Raw genomic sequence first — 23516 nt, 5'->3', positions numbered from 1 at the left:
GATCCCTATGTAGTAGGCAAATTGCACAGTGTGAAACCAGAAATCCTAGCTCTAGCCCTGCTTAACTAACATGTGTGATCCTTGGCAAATATTTTAGTTGACCTAGCTTTTTTTTCTTCATTATCACGTGACAGAACCTTCATCTGCATGATTTCAAGATGTCAATGTACAAAAACCTTGTGTTTGATTTACAAGACTATAATTTTGCTCCATCTATATAATAAGAATCAAGGCCATATGCAGAGGGTATACATGACACTTGATTCACCTCTGTGTTCATTAATGGTAATGTGTCTGGGCGAGTGGGGAGGAATGTTTCTATGTTTTTGTTTAGACATCACTTAAAAAAGCCTTTTCATTTAGTGTTATATATAATCTGATGTACAAGGTGAAGTACTTCCCTATGTTAAAGAAATACACTCTTTGTACATTTTACATGATGTTGCATGAGTTACGTCTAATATTCTTATGTCTCATCTCATGCACGGGCTCTTAGAGCCGAGCCAGATCCTTGGCTAGCCTAGGCTTGGTTCCCCGTGTTAACTTATTGGGTTATCCACCTCTAACAGCTCATGACCAAGAATGAGTTAAACCAGCATTAGCAAATCCAGTAGGTCACTCCCTTAACGTTAGCTAAAACTTTGGGCTTTGCTTGTGCTTGTTGCTGATGCTATTGAGCATTATCAAAAAGAAAGGTTGCTGTCAATACTGATCACCATCTGCAATAACAATAAAAAAAAACGAATGAAAGTGGCCTGGCTTGTATCAGAGTGCATGTATCACCACACTTTGCGTCATATCAGGAATAACTCGTTTGTGATTGTATTGGTGGGCTTATAGGTTCGGTCTCACAAAGACATGCAATTTTTGTGCACAGGAAGGCATAGCGTTAAAAAACAGGAACTCCCATTTTTGGGTGACAACATTGCACCACGCAGTCTCTTCTCTCTGTCTTATGATGTCTGCCCTGCCACCATTTACTTAGGACCCTCACACACCCTCACCCACCCTCACTCACCCTCCCTTACCCTTACACCCTCATCCCCCCAACCCTCTCACCCTCACTCCCTCACCCACCCTCACCCTCCTCCTCACCCTCACTCACCCTCTCACCCCCTCTCACGCTCACTCACCCACCCTCACACACCCTAACTCACCCTCACCCACCCTAACTCACCCTCACCCACCTCACCCACCTCACCCTCACAACACTCTCACCCTCACTGAAATATCTTTTTTTTTTTTTTTTATTGAACAAGGCAATAGGAAATCAGTGGTACAGAATTGAAAAAAAAGACATTATTCACATCACATTTTTAACAGTCAGACAATTTTCAGACAATTTACAAGAGATAAAACTGGAATAAAAAGAAAGGATTAATAGGGAAAGACTTACAAAGTCCTTGTGCAAAAACCGCGATTTTAAGTAAACAATATCGCTGCAAAAACTGCAATAAAGTGCAACTGCAAAAGGAGATATAACCCAATAAAGTGCAATTTTAAAGTGCTAGTGCAATATAGTGCAAAAACAGCTATTATGAAGCAGCAGTGTTACAAAAAAAGTGCAAAAAGGTCACAGTCCCCTCTCCCTCCTCATCATCTTCCTTTCAACAATTCCAGATTCTCAAAATATTTCCAATGTTTCAAATCTTGCAAAGGCTCCCACCCTGCCTGCATAAGCTCTTTCGAAATTACATGTTCTTCTCATTTTATTGAACCATTGTAACTGTGATGGAATCACCACGGATTTCCAATTTTGAAGGATTAAAGACCGTGCAACTACACAAGAAATAAAAATAAATACTTCTTCTGTTTTGTTAAACCTGCTCCTCTCTTTACATATGCCAAACAGGGCCACCTCTGCTTCCGGCAAAAATACTTTCCCAGTTGCCAACTCCATTTCTTCGAATATCCCCTTCCAAAAAGATTCCAACTTCGGGCAGGAAAAGAAGATATGACACCATCCTCCCTGGCTCGTAGCTTTACATCTAAAACACTTATTCTCAACTTCCAGGAACATACTCTCCAGGGCCTTCGGGGTATAATGCGCGAGCCAGCGTGATAAAAAAGACATTCTCTTGTAATTAGCCGCCCGAAGTGCTTTATTGCCCAGATGGCACAATAGCTCCCAATCCTTATCTGTAAGAACACACTGTGTCGAGAGGCTTATTTTCTCTAGATGTCTTTCAATTACAGGAGAGGAACTAGCAAAGTAGAGCTTTTTATACCAAAATCCTATGCCTTTATTTTTATCTCCGTACAGAGCTGGTATCAAGGCAATGGGAGAAATGAACAGGCCACCTATCTCTTTTCTGATAAAATAGACCATTTGTAGATACTCAAAAAACATAAGCAGACTGGAATTATTCGTTCTGTCTAAAAGCTCGTGCCAGCTAATTACCTTATTTTGTACAAACAGATGTCTTACTTCCCTAAACCCGGAAAGTTCCCAATTTTTCAGATGATTCAAGGCTATCTTAAGACCCATTTTGGCACATTCCGACAAGCTCAAGTAAATAGAGCCATCGGAGCCATGTTTTTTAAAAAGGAGCAGTAATCTCGCTGTATACACTTTTAACGTCTTATATCTTGATTTCTTAGGGAGCTTTGCAGTTTTTAAAAAGATAGGAATTTGAGAGCCTGCTTCCTGTATCATTTTTTCTAGAAAGAAATTATCTCTGGTCTGTCTAGTCCTTAATAACCCTGCCACAATATCAAAAAAGGCTGCTTCATAATATGTCTTGAAATGGGGAAGAGCCAGGCCACCTTGATCAACAGCCAGTTGGACCACCGAAAGCTTGACTCTTGAGGCCTTTTTGTTCCAAATAAAACCTCAAATCTGTTGCCCAAGGGAATGGCCCCTGATATTGCAGGGGTTGCACGCCCCCTTCCACCTTGCCAAAGCTGTGGAATAATATCCCTATTCACTCTAGAACTTGGAGAGATGGAATTATCATAGAAAAACTCTAGTGTAAGGGGGATTATCCGTGAGTTCCTGTGCTGTGGGGGATAGAGATTAGGCAACAAATTGGGCAATACATCAAGATGAGCAAAATTTATAATAATACAGTCACCATAAAACAGTTTCCTTTTTATTTCCAACCCAATTTACTCTCCTTGCCATGATTATTTAAGCAGCCACTCAGATGATTGCTTTATCAAAGCAGTATCTACGTCAATTGTATCCTGTATTGTCCTGACACTTGGGACACTGTAAACTGCACACTTCTTCTTGGTGACCACCAAGAGGAAACAGTACTCCAGGGCAGTTCCTTATTGTATACATGTAAATGCCTTTTCTATGCTCCAAAGGCTGAGGGCTAGGAGGAGTGCACTTGCACAACAAGACTATTTCTTCCAAAGATGTTTTTGGAACGACAAGTGTACTGTATTGGGTCAGTCTAATAGGCCAAGCAGATGTTGCAGATGGTGGCCTTTCTAGCATGGATAGCCTATATTTCAGTGGTGAGATCCAAAGGTCTGGGATTCCACAGATGCAATATCATTGTATTCTTCTATGTAAAGAACCCAGGCAGCAACTACTTCCCGCTGTTCTGCTAGCCATAAGCTTGTGGAAACAAACCTTCCTGAAATCATGCTACTGTTAGTCTCCTACTTTATGAGTATTTACAATACTAAAGCAGAGATCCTGAGCAGGGTTTCCAACTCCACACGTGGGTGGGAAATTCTCCTGGAATAGTTTGGCCTCATCTGTGAGATATAGGGTTGTTCATCCATAGACCCCCCACCACACACACTCATAGATGAACAACGGCTGCATCAGTTGGCTAACTGGATAGGCATGAGGTCCAGATCCAAAGGAGGATGTCCTCATGTTGGACTGTATCAGGGCATTCACATACAGTTTCCATTCATCTTATAGGTTTCAGGGTCCTACAGATCGGATCCAGCCTAGTATTTTTGGTCATCTTAGACAGTACTACTTGAACAAAAAGGTTGTTTTTTTGGGCCTGCTGTCTATTTTAGAAGGTCAACATACACCTTCTCCAGAGAGTCCCCCTGTCCAATGAGGAAGGAGTGCCGCACCATATCCCTCCATCGCTCTACTTCAGTGCATGATTTCTGATAGCTTTGCCTTCACTCACACACTTAGGCAGAGAACATGGATGGTCTGGCAGTTATTAGGAAGTATCTTAATGCAAGGAACACGTAGTTAATTTTCTGTTGCTGGGCACAAGTGACACATATTATCACTAGTTGTGATATTTCCAATCACTAGTCATGACATTTAACAAAAATTATCACTTGAAGCCTGGATGCTTTCATTTTTTCTGACTTAATTGTCTCCAGAAGAAACCAGTTAGCATATGAGAGTAGAGTAGTTTGAAAACGTTAAGCTTTTCTCCGGTCTCCTCTTTAGAAAGTAATAATTAGAAACCTATTTTTCACAGTTGTTCATCATTTGGCCAGTTCCACTATAGAGAATAGAGCTATTATTCCGCGCCCGATATTGGGACCATCTTCCTATTTATTTTCCTGAAAATGTTACTGTTATAAGAAAACTCCTTATTAATAGCCAGTGTCCTCTATGATTGAGATGCCTTACTTGTCTAAAGCTTGCTGGATTACTGACTTACTTTAGAGCTCTCATGGAAGATACCACTCTCCATAGTCTTAGATCTTTAAAAACAGAACACATTGAATCCCTGTCCTCCATGGGTTTTGCAACATACTGAGTTTGCTGCACTCTTGTTATTCATCGGAAATCCCCCTCTGGCTTCTGGGTCATTTCCCCTTCCCTTGGAACATTTATCTATGTTGTTCTGTTTCCTACAACAACATAGATCTTAGAAGCATTCATGCCAGTGTTACTAAGAACTTCTCTATAAAATAATTACACTTCAGACGTAGTCCAAGTGGCTTCCTGGCTCACCTGAAAGGATCCTGGATGGTGGTGGTTTCAGTGCTCTAGACATTTTAATTCTACATCAGCATTTGACATGCTCACCCAAAGGTCTTAGTTGGACTGTCTGCAATTTGTCTTGTGGCATGAATAAAATCTTATTGGATGACGCGGTTAAATATATATGCCTAGCTCTGTTTATGTCAGTCTATAAGCCTAGTCTTTAGTGTCCCGCAGGGCTTCTTTCTAGCCTCCAGTCTCTTCAATGTTTGTTGACCTGCTGCGTCATCAGTCTCATGGGTTCCATTTCCATATTTACATGATAGTAAAATGATCATTCTCAGGATAATATAATAGGGTTGACAGAGGGGAGATTCTGAAATTGCACAGTGGAGGCTGGAGGTGGGAACACTGCAACCATTGGCTCAAACTGAATTTAGACCAAACTGAGGGAATGTTGCCATCGGTAAGGAAAAAGATCTGTAGGACTTCAATTGTTGCCCTCTAAAATAGGGTTGCGCCTCTAAACTGTTTGAGCATTGAGGAAGTAGTTTCCCCTCTTTCTAATCAAACCTTTGCTATCTCTGAAAGTGTTTGTTTTGCAGCTTAGTCTACTGTGAACACTGTTACTCTCTGTTGGGATGCACTGCTACAGTAATGGTGTAGGGAGGCTCCAGATTAGACTGTGGTACTTGTTTATATAAAGGCTCCAGTTTATTTAAGATTCAGCAGCCCACCACAATTTTAAAATCTTTATTTGGCTCCATATTTCTGCAAGAATAGTGCTTAAAGTTCTATATGTTATTCATTGAATATTCAATATCCAAGCACCTTTCTTTCTAATGCAGAACATGTTGAGATACCTTTGGACCTTAACTATTCGCTCATGAGGCCAGATTATACTCCTTGCATGTTCTCCAAATAAGCAAGCAGGTGAAAAGTGTTGTTTGTTTTTAGCACCCAAAAAAGTGAAATGCTTTACCAGTTGGACTGAGCGTGACCTTTATCCTCAGGTTAAAATGAAGTGTAGGATGCAGCACAATGGGTCCTAAACCTCTGGTCTGTCTCTATCTAGAAGCAACTGTGTGTACTGTCTAGTAACAACAAAATTAAGAAATTAAGTAATGCAGCAGTATCTCAATATATACTTACTGCAGTACACTTTAAACATTGCAGACACTTTGAACATTTTTCTTTTTTAGGCTATAGTTGATCAAATGTATTTTATATTTCCCTTTACATAGTTCCTATGAAGAGAAAACGGCGTAAGTCTCCATGGGTGAGAGGTATAATCAAGAAGAAAAAGCCAATCTATTTAAAAAAAGATGAAGATAATGACAAGGGTGGAGATTCTGATAATCCAGAAGAAGATAGTGAAGTTCTAGAAAATGGTGAATTAGAGGTCAGCACTGATTGCCATGAGGAGAATGGCGAGGAAGCTGCAGAACTGTCTGTGAATGACGAATCCTCTTGCGATGCGGATACGCAAACAGTGAAATTATGCATAAACAGTACATTGGAGAAAGAGAATAGTTTTGCTCCAGTTGAAGAGGAGAGTTCCAATGAGTCTATCTTGGTGGACAGCTCAGTTTTGCTTAAGAGTGAAATAATTTCAAGAAAACAATCGCCCCTTAAGGGAACTTACATAAATGGTGATTCTTCAGCAGACAGTTTAGAGGGCATGCCTCTTTCAGCGTTGTGTAATGGCAAGGCAAAGGGGGTCAAAATTGTACACCTTTCTGGGAACAAGCAAAAACCATCAGATGTGGATAAGACAATGGAAGAGCCTGAAATGTACAAATTACATTTGTGCAGTGTAGCCCACGATAGTGGTGACGTAAAAATAGCGCATCCAGAGCCAACACAATTAAGCAATATTGGAAACACTGATCGGGACACAGTTATAGACAACTCGGAAGCAGATAAAGAAGGTAAGTTAAATGATTAACATGGAAATTAAGTTGACATGTATTGGGGCAGATGTATATTCATTGTCTTTTTCCTCAGGTCCTCTAAACGTTCCCTCCCCACCTCAACCAGTCATTATTCATAAACTACCTGTTTCTTTTGCTTTGAAGTTCAAGCAAAATTTGATAGGGCAATGGCTAACAGTTCAGGTACATGTGTACTACAGTACATAACACCAGATTTTATAATATGGTGTCAAAAGATTGTTGTAACTGGCTGAACCATAACTTAACATGAAATGTCACCAGTCAAAAATGTTTGTGATCGGCCTCCAAATTAGCTTCTTTGAGAGATCAACTGACACTCTCATTCTAGACAACCACCTTATCTCTCTTGAGCAAGAGAGATTAGGTGAATTTATTATAAACGAGGGCCCAAATACTTTTTATTACCCAAATGTAAATTGGAGCACAGTGGCCTTTTTATTTGGTTAAACATTTAATTGCGCCTGCCCCATTTATTGCACCCACATTAAAATCTATTACGTATATACGTACCGGGATGTGGCAACCCTCCTTCAGTTAATGGCTTATTCTTGTGTCATTTCCATTTGAGGTCTGGCTCACAGAGTTGTAAAAGGGCCAGCCTCCTTCAATGACTGACTGTTTTGACACTGCCATTCATATTTTTGGGTCTTCCCCCTGGACAGGCCTTGGATGATTGACATATCCGGCTATATGTAAATGACAGCATTTCCCCTCTCTATGAGAATCTGAGATGGCAAAGTCATCCACATAGGAAGGTGGAGTATTATGTGGTGATGCTGGTTCGGCTTCGCCATGCAATACTGTCACGAATCCCAAAGATGGTCTTTAGCTCAGTCCTGGTAGTGTAGCAAAGAGCAGTCCGGCTTCACTAGAGGAACCTGTGTTAAGCATTTCAGAGTTCAAACATGGACAATAAGTAATTGACATGACTCGAGATCAATCCTACACCAATTTATTCAAATAGTGTATTTTTATCTTAATTTATTCACCACAACGAACAGAATAGCATGCTTAAAAACAGAGGTATAGATTTTTGAGGCAATATAAAATCAGTGTAAAATAATTAAGTGAAACTTTAGCATGGCCTGAGGAGCACTTGTGCAGAGTTATTCTTGCTGTCCCTGATGCTGCGAGGGAGCCAATGGAGAGCTGCTTTTACTGTTGAAACAGTGTTGCAGGGGAAAAAGATACAAAAATACAACAAAGGGGTGGTTGCTGAGATTGATCTGATTGCGTACCCTCCAGAAACAGCATTGATTAAGCTGTTGGGTGCCGGACTAGCATCTAACAAGCCTTGGCAGCTGGAAGTGGAGAAAAAAGTTGCTTCGATGTCCGGAAGAACATGTTAGCTACCTGTAAATGTGTGGAAGTCAGGACTACAGTTCCCACAATGCACTAGACCATCTGGATTTGGGCAATCCCATGGAGGGCCTTATATCAGAAAACTTTGGGTAGTAGTGTTCCCTAAAACAAGAGAAACGTCCGCACATTCAACAAGCAAAATTTGTATATGTGTAGTATCAATAATATTTCACACAAAATAAGAATCGGGTGCTCAATTTACTCTTCATACACCAAATACCCAGTGGCGTTGACTGTACACAAAATGTGCACCAAATGAACACAACAAATAAGGGTTTTAACAGCACAACTCTCGTTTTTATTAGTATTAGTGTTCTATTATACTCAATGTACTTACGTTTAGACCAGAACATGAAGATAGTCAAAATGTAGTTTTATATAAAGGGATCCAAGACATGCGATGATCTTGATATTCTTTTATTCACAATACTTCATTAAAAGTTCCCAGCACACAGCTTGCCGACACGTGTTTCGTCTTACAAAGACCTTTTCAAGGCTGGAAATATTAAAAACTTGCACCAATCATTTACATATTTACATAAAAAATACAAAATACAAAACAATATATAAATATAAATCCCATTAAAAAATTATATATTCATTCCAACATCACGTATATAAAAATACATATGAGACCTAACAACTCCTTGTTGCAAAGAAACAGATCGCTCCTCTTTTTCACTTACAGAGGGAGAACTGTAGTGAAAGAATAAGCAGAATTTGTGTATCTTCTATATCATTGTACAAAAAGAGAGCTGTAGTAAAGATATAGTAGGACACACTATAAGTACCAAAAAGGAAATGACAATAGAGCAGTAGAAGCAAGAAGACAAGAGCCCAGATATACCCTAATATACCGATATTTGTGAATGAAAGATATCATCCTAAGTATTTATTCAGAAATTTCGTATACAACCTACCTGCGAAACTAAATGTCATGTGCGTCCAGATGTTTGAATTCACCCCTGAGGCGGAAGCCGGGGGCATCTTTGCTTTACCTTTGCTTTACATGTGTAAATTGCCAAAACAGAATACTAACGCGTGATTGATTATTATTCACGTGTTTTGTTTTTTTAACTTTGTAAATATTTTAATCGGAAGCTTTTTAAAAATTACCTATACCTCGGCGCGAGAGTCGCTTCGCACGAGGCTGCCCCAATTAGCTGGCCGATTGCACCGCGACTGCATACAGACGCTGGGACCTCACCCGACTCTCCTTGGCTGCCATATTGCGGAGGTAGGGTTAGCGGTCGAGCTGGTCGAGCCCTCCCCCTTCTCAGGTTACTTAAGGGATCTCCTCCAGCATACTACATTGTTTGTATGTTCACCCCTGAGGCGGAAGCCGGGGGCATCTTTGCTTTACCTTTGCTTTACATGTGTAAATTGCCAAAACGGAATACTAACGCGTGATTGATTATTATTCACGTGTTTTTTTTTTTTAACTTTGTAAATATTTTAATCGGAAGCTTTTTAAAAATTACCTATACCTCGGCGCGAGAGTCGCTTCGCACCAGGCTGCCCCAATTAGCTGGCCGATTGCACCGCGACTGCATACAGACGCTGGGACCTCACCCGACTCTCCTTGGCTGCCATATTTGTCGAGGTAGGGTTAGCGGTCGAGCTGGTCGAGCCCTCCCCCTTCTCAGGTTACTTAAGGGATCTCCTCCAGCATACTACATTGTTTGTATGTTCACCCCTGAGGCGGAAGCCGGGGGCATCTTTGCTTTACCTTTGCTTTACATGTGTAAATTGCCAAAACGGAATACTAACGCGTGATTGATTATTATTCACGTGTTTTGTTTTTTTAACTTTGTAAATATTTTAATCGGAAGCTTTTTAAAAATTACCTATACCTCGGCGCGAGAGTCGCTTCGCACCGAGGCTGCCCCAATTAGCTGGCCGATTGCACCGCGACTGCATACAGACGCTGGGACCTCACCCGACTCTCCTTGGCTGCCATATTGCGGAGGTAGGGTTAGCGGTCGAGCTGGTCGAACCCTCCCATTTTTCCCGCCCAATCATGAATATAAGAACTGGCACATCCCGTCCGCGCAGCGGGCGGGCGCAGCGGGCGCGCCAAAGGCAAGCCCGTCTGCGCCCGTCCGCGCCCGTCCCGGGCCGAGGGCCCTGACCCCTGGTCCGACTTCCATAAATCACCGGCTGGTCTATACTAAAGCATCCTTGATCAGCTCCAGACCACCCATAGACCCGGTTTGCACATTATTAGACCTCACCAACAATGCTAAGACAGCCGATCATAGTTGCTCGCACTGTCAGTACACAACATCTAACAAATGGGATAGATCCCGCCCCAAACCACATACTCATACAACGGTAAATCTAGCCCTCATTAATGCAAGATCTCTAGGTAAACATAATCACGAAATAGCTCATCTGATAACTGATTTCAAGTTAGACATCCTCTTCATAACAGAGACATGGACTGATGACTCATCCGAACCAGATCTGGTTATAGCAACACCGGCTGGTTACAAATCCTACAGACAAGATAGACCAATAAAGAGGGAAGGCGGACTTGCCATTATAGCCAGAGACAAATTTGAGGTCATGACCTCACACATCCCAGACACCTCCTGTGAAGCCGTACGATATTCAATAAAACTCACTCCCCTTTACAACTTTAAGGGGTTACTTCTGTATAGACCTCCAGGAGCCAAGTCTGCCTTTCTGGCCAACTTAAGTTCAATACTAGAAACCCTGGCACTAGAGAATCCTATAACAGTGTTGGGCGATTTGAACTTTCATCTAGATGTAGAAAATGATAGAGATACCTTAACTCTCATCTCAGATATGCAGACAATAGAACTCAAACAACTAATCACCTCACCCACGCACCAGGCTGGACATATTTTAGATGGGATCTTTTCTAACGCCCAAGGTCTACAGATCTCGAATATCCTACCGATGACGTGGACAGATCATTATGTAGTACTCTTTACCATGACTATAATTAACCCTGCAAACAAGGCAATCGTAATGACTCATCAGGGCCCTATTAAAGCCTGGCATAATATCAAACAGCCCGATCTAATAAAACAGCTCGATACTACCCGCCCGAGCATACCTGCCGATTCGGCTGTAGCAACACAGCTGTACCATGACTGGCTGAGTCAGGCCATAAATCTCCTCGTTCCCACCAAGACTATCTCAAAGAATAGATCGGCTCCTACGGCACCATGGTACACAGAAGAACTAAAAATACAAAAACAACAAAATAGACATTTTGAAAGGCAATGGAGGAAGAATTATGATCAGGCATGTAGGACACGCTACAAAGAAACTCTAGCCGTCTATAAAAGTATGATTATAGCTGCAAAAAAATCCTTCTACTCAGACCAAATAGAGCAAGCAAAACATTCCAGCCGAAAGCTTTATGAAATCACTAAATCCCTTTCAGGCCATATCCAAGACTTAACACCACCATCATCCCAAACCATGTGTGATGCATTGGCAAATTTCTTCTTTTCCAAAGTAGATGCCATCTACCAGGCTTTTTCCCTCAAATCTACTGATATTTTACATACCCAAACAGAGCCTTCTACCTTGAGAAAACCCCAAACTCCAATCTTCCCCAGTTTTAAACTAATAACGGATGACCAAATATTGAGTATTGTCTCAACTATTAAGTCAGAATCCATACTAGATCCTTGCCCATTTTCGGTCCTCCCCCCAGTGATGGACTCAATAATACCGGTCCTGACACAGGTATGTAACTCCATACTGTGTTCAGGAAACTATCCTCAGTCCTTAAAAACTACGCTGCTCAAACCTCTCTTGAAGAAACCAGGAGCAGACAAGACAGAGTTAAAAAACTATCGGCCAATTGCCAGCCTGCCTGTTCTGGCCAAAGTGGTGGAAAAGGCCATGAATATTCAATTATCAGAATATATTGAGAGGCATAGCTTACTGGACGATACCCAGTTCGGATTTCGGAAACATCATGGGACAGAAACGGCTCTAATCAAAGCCGCTGATGATGTGCGCCGAATTAGAGACCTTGGCGGAACTGCAGTACTGATACTGCTAGACCTCTCAGCGGCTTTCGACATTGTCGACCACAAGATCTTGGTCGACCGTGTCGAGAAGATGGGCATTTGTCACACAGCCAAGGAACTTCTGGCAACTTTTCTTTCTGAGAGAACTCAGGCCGTCACCCTAGGATCTTACCAATCTGCTAAGCTGACGCTGCCATGTGGGGTACCTCAAGGCTCATCCCTGAGTCCGACACTATTTAATATCTACGTGTCGGACCTTGCTAATGTCATCAAAGCACATGGGATGGGCCTTACCTCATCTGCGGACGACACGCAATTGGTACTGGCCATAAGGGGAGACGGACCAGAAGTGGCCCAACGCTTTCAGAGGGGAATGACGGAGATAGGAGATTGGATGGCAACTAATTGCCTGAAACTTAATTCAGAAAAAACTGAAGTAGTGATATTTGGCCCTCTTTCGCCGAACTGGTCAGCCCAATGGTGGCCAGCTAGTTTTGGAGCCATCCCTAAACCAGTCCCCAAGGTAAGAAATTTGGGTGTCATCTTTGATGATGGCCTCAATTTCATGGACCATGCAAACCGAGTGGCATCCACAGCTCACTATAAACTTCGCATGATCAAAAAAATCAGTCCCTACCTTCCAGTGGCGGCTATCAAAACCCTAGTTAGCTCCCTGGTTTTATCGTCACTGGATTACTGTAACGGCCTATTTCTGAACACACAATCCAGAGTCCTGAGAAAATTACAGTCAGTACAAAATGCCGCAGCTCGCCTGGTTTTCGGAATTCCTAAATATGTGTCCACTTCAGATGCCATCTCGCGACTTCACTGGCTGACGATCCAGAACCGGATCAAATTCAAGTCACTATGCATTGTCTATAAGACACTTAACGGACAGGGCCCACACTCACTGAGTGAGCAACTGATATCATATCAGCCTTCCCGTCAACTCAGGTCCTCCAACAGCAATCTCCTAGTGATTCCCCGCGTCAAAACAGTATCTTGGGGTGACCGTCGCTTTACGGTCGCGGCACCAAAACTGTGGAACACTCTCCCGTTGGACATTAGAACTTGTCCAACGCTGCTCCAATTTCGTAGGAGACTCAAAACGTGGCTGTTTACTCAATAACTCTACAAGGGTAAATTTAGAGAACTTTAACATCATCTAGACATCTGCAAACAACCAGCGCCAAGACGCCTACGGGTATATGTCGCGCTTTACAAATAGCAATAAATAAATAAATAAATAAAATTCTCCAATGTCACTCAAATGGCGTACAATGGCAACACGCAGTCTGTTTGTAAATCAATCTAAAATGAAGGTATATAAGGTCAAAAATTATAATGCCCTGAAGTGCTAAATACAGATAAATCGTCCGAAATTACGCAGTCCATGTCTGAACTGTCGCTATCCGCAAAGAATGGCTGATTTATTATGGCCCAGAACTTCCTGCTATCCCTTAACACATCAACATCCTGTAGACTATCCCATGCTTCCTCTTTGATTTTCAGTTTCCGACGGGAGATTGCCATTTTGTACTCCCTACGGAGAGTGGAAACCAAAATTCTATCGCTCGGGCTCCTTTTAAGAGCCTCCAGGAGGGCCTCATGAGCTTTAGAACACGTAAATGATTGGTGCACGTTTTTAATATTTCCAGCCTTGAAAAAGTCTTTGTAAGACGAAACACGTGCCGGCAAGCTGTGTGCTAATGAAGTATTGTGAATAAAAGAATATCAGGATCATCGCATGTCTTGGATCCCTTTATATAAAACTACATTTTGACTATCTTCTTGTTCTGGTCTAAACGTAACTACATTGAGCATAATAGGACACTAATACTAAAACGAGAGGTGTGCTGTTAAAACCCTTATTTGTTGTGTCCATGGAGGCCTGATGGCCAGCGATTCTTTGGATCTAGAGTTATTTTACCTGCAGTTTGCAGGGGACTGGTGTCACCAGTCCAGGGGAGTCTGACGATGCTTCAGTCTTCTACAAGGGTCCCTCAGTCTAGGTGAACCTAGAGATAGCCTAGGACGAGTCGTGATCAAGGAGTTCCAGGAGCATTGCCACACGTGCACGGTATGTATTAGTTACTTACCTGTAATCCTAGTTCTCTTCCAAGGGTATCCTCATCAAAGTCATAAGCACTAGAATATTCCCGCCCATGCGCGGGACCCCGGAAACACAATCAGATATGTGCCCCACATGTATCGAGATACTCGCCTTGCTTGGCGTCCACTGTTTCCCGGGAGGGATAGTCCGGCACCCGCCCCGCCTGCAGAGAATACGGAGCAGAGAGGCATTGCCTCGTTTGGGACTTTGTGCACCTGCACTTCTGATCCCTGCAACCTTGACTTTCTGCACGCTGGGAGTGGCGACATAAGGGGACGTGGGAGACTGGCTGCTTTAACCCCACTACAGTGGTCATCGTGTCCTGCTTTGGTGACCGCGAGGAAGACTTCTATCACCCCTCCCCACCTCACCAACCCGGACAGCCACAATCACTAGGCTTTCTGGGACTTGTAGTCCTCCAACTGAACCGGACTCCAACAGGTGAGCCTTATTGCTAGGGGGAGGAGCGGACCACGCCAGTACTTCAACGGAGGCAGCAGGATGAACACACAACAGATGAAGGCTCCCAGTGTTGGGTACTGAGGAAGCCACGACGGCGAAATGCATCTACCGCCACTGAGACTACCTGACAGTTAATAAAGCCTGTTTTCCATGTCCCCCTTGGGCTCCTGCATCATTCTTTTTGGAGGAAGTTTCGTTTTTATTTATTGTGCCTGCCAGTGACACAATTCAGGAGCACCGCCACGTTTCTGGGACCCGGACAGCTGCTGGTAACTCGCCTTGCTTGGCGTCCACTGTTTCCCGGGAGGGATAGTCCGGCACCCGCCCCGCCTGCAGAGAATACGGAGCAGAGAGGCATTGCCTCGTTTGGGACTTTGTGCACCTGCACTTCTGATCCCTGCAACCTTGACTTTCTGCACGCTGGGAGTGGCGACATAAGGGGACGTGGGAGACTGGCTGCTTTAACCCCACTACAGTGGTCATCGTGTCCTGCTTTGGTGACCACGAGGAAGACTTCTATCACCCCTCCCCACCTCACCAACCCGGACAGCCACAATCACTAGGCTTTCTGGGAGTTGTAGTCCTCCAACTGAACCGGACTCCAACAGGTGAGCCTTATTGCTAGGGGGAGGAGCGGACCACGCCAGTACTTCAACGGAGGCAGCAGGATGAACACACAACGGATGAAGGCTCCCAGTGTTGGGTACTGAGGAAGCCACGACGGCGAAATGCATCTACCGCCACTGGGACTACCTGACAGTTAATAAAGCCCGTTTTCCATGTCCCCCTTGGGCTCCTGCTTCATTCTTTTTGGAGGAAGTTTCGTTTTTATTTATTGTGCCTGCCAGTGACACAATTCAGGAGCACCGCCACGTTTCTGGGACCCGGACAGCTGCTGGTAACTCGCCTTGCTTGGCGTCCACTGTTTCCCGGGAGGGATAGTCCGGCACCCGCCCCGCCTGCAGAGAATACGGAGCAGAGAGGCATTGCCTCGTTTGGGACTTTGTGCACCTGCACTTCTGATCCCTGCAACCTTGACTTTCTGCACGCTGGGAGTGGCGACATAAGGGGACGTGGGAGACTGGCTGCTTTAACCCCACTACAGTGGTCATCGTGTCCTGCTTTGGTGACCGCGAGGAAGACTTCTATCACCCCTCCACCCCTCACCAACCCGGACAGCCACAATCACTAGGCTTTCTGGGAGTTGTAGTCCTCCAACTGAACCGGACTCCAACAAGTGAGCCTTATTGCTAGGGGGAGGAGCGGACCACGCCAGTACTTCAACGGAGGCAGCAGGATGAACACACAACGGATGAAGGCTCCCAGTGTTGGGTACTGAGGAAGCCACGACGGCGAAATGCATCTACCGCCACTGGGACTACCTGACAGTTAATAAAGCCCGTTTTCCATGTCCCCCTTGGGCTCCTGCTTCATTCTTTTTGGAGGAAGTTTCGTTTTTATATATATATATATATACAATTGCAGCCTTATTAACACCAGAGCTGTATAATGCTGTAAGAACTCCCCCTTATACCATAAAACAAGCATAAGAAACAGGAGAAAACAGCAAAACATGTTTTGAAACTGTTTTAATGCTCAGCAGTCAGTATAGAACTCTCAAATAGGACTGAAGCATATACAGCTCCCAGGCTGCATTGCAAAAACACAGTCTAAAAAGACTGAAAAGCTAACTCATAGCAATATAGAGATAAATTTGCACTGTGCCTTTAAGGCAGTCATGACCCCAGCTTCCCATCATGCCTCCGGGTGACAGTTAGGTCAGTTGTTCTTTGCGGTGCCTCAAAAAGCCATTGCACAAAGAGTTGACAATAACTTTAAAATACCAGAATCCTTTGCCCTGGGAAGTGGGAGGGTTGCTTATGACTTTGATGAGGATACCCCTGGAAGAGAACTAGGATTACAGGTATGTAACTAATCCTTCTCTTCCAGGGGATCCTCATCAATAGTCATAAGCACTAGAATAGAATAGCGAGCCTCACCTCATCCACCTCTGGGCAAAGGAACATAACAGTAAATTAACCAATCAGCTTAGATAACCAAGCCTGGACAGATAAATCACTATCGGAAAAGATGCCTCAAGGAGGCCTGGCCCACTTGAGTATCAGCCCTGGAATAGAATTCTAGACAGTAACGCCTTGTAAAGGTGTGAAGCGATCTCCAGGTTGCAGCCTTGCAAATCTCTGACATTGGAACTTCATGCAAGAAAGCTACTGTGGCCGCTTTTCCCCTAGTGGAGTGTGCTTTAGGAGACAACAACAAGTGTGTATGAGCCAGCTGGTAAGCCTATTTTATTATACAGGACACTATCCATTTTGAAATGGATCTTTTAGAGGCTGGGGACCTGTTCTCATGGCACCATAATTTAAAAAAAATTTATCCGATTTTCTTATGCCCTTGGTACCCTCTAGATAGAATTTAAGCACTCTTTTGAGGTCCAAGGAATGTAGAGATCTCTCTGCAGGAGTCGCGGTGTTTGGAAAAAAGGACGGTAGGGAGATTGACTGATAAATATGAAAATCAGATACAACTTTAGGCAAAAAGGAAGGATGAGCCCTTAATACTACCCTGTTGTGGTGAAAAACGGTATAAGGCTCGTTTGCACACAGCGCTTGGATTTCACTTACTCTGCGCGCTGTTATCGCTCCCAGATAAGCAGCCTTCCACGCTAGGTGTTAGAAATTGGATTTCCGGTTGGCTAAGGCTTGCGCCAGAGCCAGGCAGAAACCACCATTCCCAAGGTAGGGTAAGGAAGTCCCCGCCAAGACAACCCCTGCTCACCCCCTTAGTAGCTTGGCACGAGCAGTCAGTCCTATCTCGGAGGCATGTGTAAAGCATTTGCGCACGCACCCACCAGCAACAACCTCCAGGGCCCCCCCACAAAAGGAACTCCACACAAGGTATATATGAAAATAGTTGTTGTATTAAAAAGAACACATTATATAGGAACACACACTTTACAAGGTGCCAGAGGCATGGGCAGAATGTACAGGACAGGGCCAGGGGACCACTGCCAGTAATATGCACTTGGTGGAATTGGCATTAGAACATATAACAACTGGGAGCTTCATAGAACTAGCATTAGAACTCACTCTAACCAGCGGAAACCTACATGACACATCGGATATTCAGGAGGGAAGGAATGACAGGGCACATAACACATCAGGGGCACCTTCAGAGGTGCAACACATATAACTCTCAGGAATCACATAAAATGAGCTCACAACTTCGATAGGCCATCTGGCCTCTATGGTCTAGGACACCCAAAGTCACAATGTCAGGACAGGCTGCAGGTAGCCAATAATAAACCTACTCGTGGCACCTGCCCACAAAGTGCCGGGCAGCTGTAAATGATAGGACCATCGTGGGAGCCTCGCAGGCTCAGAGGAATGAGCGCCAAATTGTGGAGCCTCTCGGGCTCGAGAAACAACTGGGCCGCTTGTGAGCCTCTCGGGCTCTTATTCAAAGGACTGCCACGCTTTGAGCCTCTCGGGCTCATGAATGAATGGGGGGGGCTTGGTGGAGTCCCTCTCGGGGGACTCGCGATCATAACTTGCCCCCTGAGTCTCTCGGGCTCTGATTCAATAGGTGGAGTCCCTCTCAGGGGACTCTGCATCAGGGGAGGCCCCACGGGCCTCTGAACACAACAAAGGATTCACTGGAGGGAAGGGGCGGGCACCGGCAATGTGCCCCGACGCCCCCTCTCCTTCTCGGCACTCACCGGGTCGGGCGCGCCGGTCTCTTCCGCTCCGCCGGTTTCCTCTCGCTCTCCAGGGCTCTCCCTCACTCTCGGGAGCCCGGGGGACCTGCGGCATCTTGTGGCAATGCAGGAGCGCAGAGTAGGCTCCCGCTGCTACCTGCTTCTTCGTGCTTTCGGGGGCCGGACTACAAAGTCCTCGGGCTGGCTGCCAATCACGGCCCGGGGAAGGCGTCACTAGGGAATCCCGGGCCGGCAGCCAATCACGGCGCGGCTCAGGGAAGGCGTCACTAGGGAATCCCGGGCCGGCAGCCAATCCTAGCGCGGCCCGGGGAAGATGTCATGAGAGGTCCCGGGCCAGCGGCGGTGAACTCAGGGGGATAACGAGGGGTAGGCTCCCTCGGAAGTAACAAATAAAACGAGGCAGACCCTCGCTGGGGGCCCAGGGCCCTTTTCAAGAATGGGGCAAATGCCGGGTGGGCACCGGCTTGGTAAGAACAGCGCTCCCAAGCGCTAGGCACACAAATGGCGCTCTCAAGCGCCAGGAGTCAATGGAAAGCGCTCCCAGGCGCTACGCCAATAGCTAGCAGCAAAATCCTTCGGGGGATGCAGCAAAGTCCTGGGGGGATCGGAAGAGGGTCCAAAGGATTCCAGGGCAAAGCAAAATCCCCCCAATCAACCCAGGCAAGGCAGAGGGGTCCCCCAGAAGTCTTCCAGGCATCCATCAGGTATCCAGGGGCTGGGCAGGGCTCAGGGAGGCAAGCCTTCCCCTGAGCCCAAGCAGCAGCACGCCCCTGGCAGGATTCAAGTCAGAAACAAGAACCTTTTTAGAGTGTCACAGCACCCTTTTTATACCCAACATCCTTTGTCTAAAGGGGCAGGCAGTGTGAGAACCAGCTAGAACTGGTTATAGGGGGTTCCTTTCACTGGCCAGGCTAGGGACATCAGACGCACCCCAGGGGGTGGAGCCAGCATTGTGTGGGGAAACCCCAGCCTCATTCAGGACCCTCACCAGACAGTCAATCCACAAGCAGGCCCAGGCTCACTCCTCCCTCACATCAGCATGCTAAACACTCCATTCACCACCGGGGCAGACCCTCCCAGACTCTTGGAGCCAGGCTCACCAGCCAGCCTCAGCCAATCACACGCCAGACATAAATTACACCAATATGCCAACTTCTAAAAGTGGCGCTTCTACACTAGACACAATCAGACTGCATATACCATTGCGCAGCATTCAATCTCACGAGTTCGCACATACCAGACTCGACCCTGCACACCCCACGCACTAGGAACTACCAGGGACACATACATTCCCCATGCATTCCTATGGGAGGGCAGGCCTCTCTCACCACACTTGGGAATCACCATCCCCAGGTCACATATAGCAAGCAAAAACTTCAGGGGTGAACCTGCCAGAAGGGCCAAGTCCAACACTAGGTATAGAAGGTAAGGAAGAATGACATCCTCCTGCCCCTTCGTAGGGTCAAAGTGATTTTCAACACACCATAGGAAGAACCTCTGCCACTTGAACGCATATGACGCTCTTGTGGAGGTGCTCTTAGCTTCTTTCAAAATTTGCATGCAGTCCTGCAGCAGTTTCAAGTGTCCGTATTGTAGGACCTCAAGAGCCATGCTGCCAAGTTCAGTGAGGGAAGGCTGGGATGGAGAATCCTCCCGTCCATCTTGGTCAGTAGGTCCGCCCTATAAGGCAGTCTACTGTGCGTAAGCACCGACTTGATGAAGGTCCAGGTACCACCACTGCCGCAGCCAGTCTGGAGCGATCAGAATCATCTTCATGTTGGATCTGATGAGCTTGGACACCACCTTCGGGATCAGAGGCAGGGGAGGAAAGGCGTAAGCAAATGTCCCTGACCAATCCATCAAAAGCGCATTCCCCCTTGTCCCTGGACGGTGGAATCTGGATGCGAAGGCGTGGCATTTTTTGTTTTTGTCGTCTGCAAACAAATCTATTGATGGACGACCCCATTGATGGAAAAGATCTGCCACCACCTCGTCGTGTATCACCCAGTCTGGCTGATCTTCAAAGTGCGTCTGCTTTGACATTCTGCTCTCCCGGAAGGTGCACTGCTACTATGGAGAGGTTTCGAGCAGTGCCAGATCGCCTGAGCCTCCAGGGAGAGAGGGTGAGAGCTTGTACCACCCTGTTTGTTTAGATAAAAGATGGTGATCGTGCTGGCTTTTGGATCAGGACAGAGTTGGACTTGATAGAAGGTAAAAAAGCTTTCAGAGCAAGATGGACTGCTCGTAGCTCCAACATGTTTATGTGGTAGCACTGTTCCTTTGTGTACCACCGGCCCTGCATCTGAAGGCACTCCATGTGTGCCTCCCATCCCTGCAGAGATGCATCCGTTACCAACGATTGCACAGGAATTGGTTGGTGAAAAGAGACTTCCACCAACAGATTCTGAGTCCACCACTTGATGATGATGTCGCTGCTTGGGAGAGTACGATCCGATTTTCCCAGCGACCCGTTGCTTGATCCCATTTGTCTTCTAGATCTTGCTGCAATGGTCATATTCTCATCCTGGCGTTGGGGATGAGAAATATGCAGGAGGCCATTGACCCCAGCAGAGATGCAACTTGTCGGACTGCTGGACGTTCTGTCTGCATATAATCCTGCACTTCTGCTGCATTGAAGAAAGTCTCTCCTCCGAAGAAAACGCTTTTCCTTTGTTTGTATCCAGAGTCGGTCCTAGATAGTGGATCGTCTGGATGGGCTGCTGCACAAGTACTCCATGTTGACATGAAGGCCTAGATTGTGTAACTGATGCAGACAAACTTGGAAGTCGCTCCTTACTTGTCGAGGAGATGGCCCTTTGTGAAGCCAATCGTCCAAGTAAGGGTAGATGAATAGACCTCTTCTGTGTAGGGCGGCTGCCACCAACGCCATGCACTTGGTAAAGACTCATGGGCAGATTTGAGCCGAAAGGGTAAGACCTTGTACTGATAGTGTTTGTGTCAGACCACAAACCGCAGATACTTGCGATGGCTTGGAGCAATGGGTATGTGGAAGTACGCATCTTGGAGGTCCACCGAACACATCCACATCCACCGAACACATCCAATGTCCTATTTGCAGATGTGGACATATTTGATGAAGGGCCAGCATGCAAAATATCTCCTTTACGATGACTCTGTTCAGTAGGCGAAGATCCAGGATAGGTCTGAACGTGTGCTCCTGATCTCTTTTTGCCACAAGAAAGTTCCTGGAGTAGACTCCCTTTCGTCTGCTGTGCGGAAGGAACCTCTTCTATGGCTTGCTTTTGTAGAAGGGTTTTCACTTCCTGTCGGAGCAACTTTAGTTGGTGAGGACGAGCTCTTTTTGGAGGAATGTCCTTTGGAAGCACACGAAAACATAGTGTGTAACCATTACGCAGTATATTGAGTACCCAATGATCTTTTGTTATGCTGCACCACTCTGCCAGATGATGTAAAACACTTCCTCCCACTGGAGTGGGTAATGGTGCCAGAGGAAGCCACTGCTCATGGTTTTCCTCCCGATCTAGCCGTGGTAGAGGACTGTTGCTGGTGACCGCCTCTACCTTTGTTCTATTTACGGTCCTGATATTGCGACTTGCCTTGGTTTTTCCCTTGGGACCATTGAGGGGTTTGAACCCTCTGTTGCTATCCCTTGCGCTGGTTGGGCCTGTATCAGCGTTTGTACTCCTTATTTATCTCCAAGCCCACGGCTTTGAGGGTATCAAGTTCTGCCTTCATCCTGCCCATTTCCTCATCTGTATGGGTGCAAAACAGAGATAAGCCAGAAAACGGGAGATTTAGGATTCTCTGCTGTGCATCAGGTTTGAGTGCTGATAGCCTCATCCTGGAGGATCTCCTGGCGCAAACCCCATGGGCATACTCCAGAATCTTTCCAGTGATGCAAAGGGAGGAGCCATCTCGGGGACAAGTGCCCAGCAGGAGAAGTCTCCCTGTGTTGTGATGGAGACTGATGAGCAGGTCTGCTGGTTTCTGGAGAGGCTGTTCTCACAGAAGGATGTCTGGAGGAACGAGAGGAAGAATGGCCCAACGCTGATTCCGTTACTAGAACCAGAGCTGGCAGAGGTGGAAGAGCTTTCTCCAGCACTGTCCCTCTGGCGTGGAACCACCTTCCAGCTAAACTCCAGAAAGAAACTAATATCCTCCCTTTTTGGAAGAATCTGAAGACTGGTCTTTTCCTGGAGGCATGGGGGGCCCCTTTGATCGGGTTGTTCTGTGTCCTCGCTGGTGTTGTGTGTCCGCTGATAGTGCTTAGATACCCCTGGGTGATAACGCGCTCTACAAGCTCATAATAACATAACATAACCACCGATTCTTCTCTAGACCTCACTGAGGCGGGTCTTGACGTCAGGCGTGTGCCCCTCGACGTCGAACCAGACCTCCTCCTCGACGTTTATCTCCGGTCTGATGTCGAAACCGGTCTCAACGCTTCTCTGCTCCTCGACGTCTGATCCCTTGCAGCCGACGCCTGGACATCCCTTCGTCTCGACGTTGAACGTCAACTCGATGGCGTTCGATCCAGATAAAGGGGCTCTGTTCCTCGACGCCGAACGTCGCCTGGATGACGACGGCGAAGGGCTCTTCTTCCTCGACGTCGATCATCATCGAGACGGCGGCGGAGGTGACCCTATCCTAGATGCCGATCGTCGCCGGGTTGATGACGGCGGAGGACTCCTGCCCCTCGACGTCGATTGCCGATGAAGTGACGCCGGCCTATGTAAGAGTTGTATACTGACTACTGAGCATTAAAACAGTTTCAAAACCTGTTTTGCTATTGTTTTCTCCTGTTTCCTATACTTGTTTTATGATATAAGAAGGAGTTCTTACAACATTATACAGCTCTGGTGTTGATAAGGCTGCAATTGCTTATATATATATTTTCTTACTGTGTCCTGACCCTGGTAATTCCAATCATCTGAGAACTATCCTAAAGAGGAGTTGGCATATCCTGAAAACGGATCAGGTTATCGGAAAAGAGATTCCAACTTTTCCCCTAATCACTTTCAGG

General features: G+C 45.8%; 1 protein-coding gene across 3 annotated transcripts in view; it reads left to right on the top strand.

The window, feature by feature from the left end:
- The window catches only part of ATAD2B (ATPase family AAA domain containing 2B), a 945800-nt gene that overhangs the window by 803171 nt on the left and 119113 nt on the right, over nucleotides 1-23516 (top strand). For all 3 annotated transcript variants that reach the window (XM_086926259.1, XM_086926261.1, XM_086926260.1), the window contains exon 25: nucleotides 6109-6795. In XM_086926259.1, coding sequence (XP_086782385.1) covers nucleotides 6109-6795 — 687 coding nt within the window. The remainder of the gene's footprint in view (nucleotides 1-6108; nucleotides 6796-23516) is intronic.

This window comes from Lissotriton vulgaris, chromosome 6, assembly GCF_964263255.1.
Source record: "Lissotriton vulgaris chromosome 6, aLisVul1.2, whole genome shotgun sequence".
NCBI lineage: Eukaryota > Metazoa > Chordata > Amphibia > Caudata > Salamandridae > Lissotriton > Lissotriton vulgaris.
This window is presented reverse-complemented; position numbering and strand designations above follow the sequence as displayed.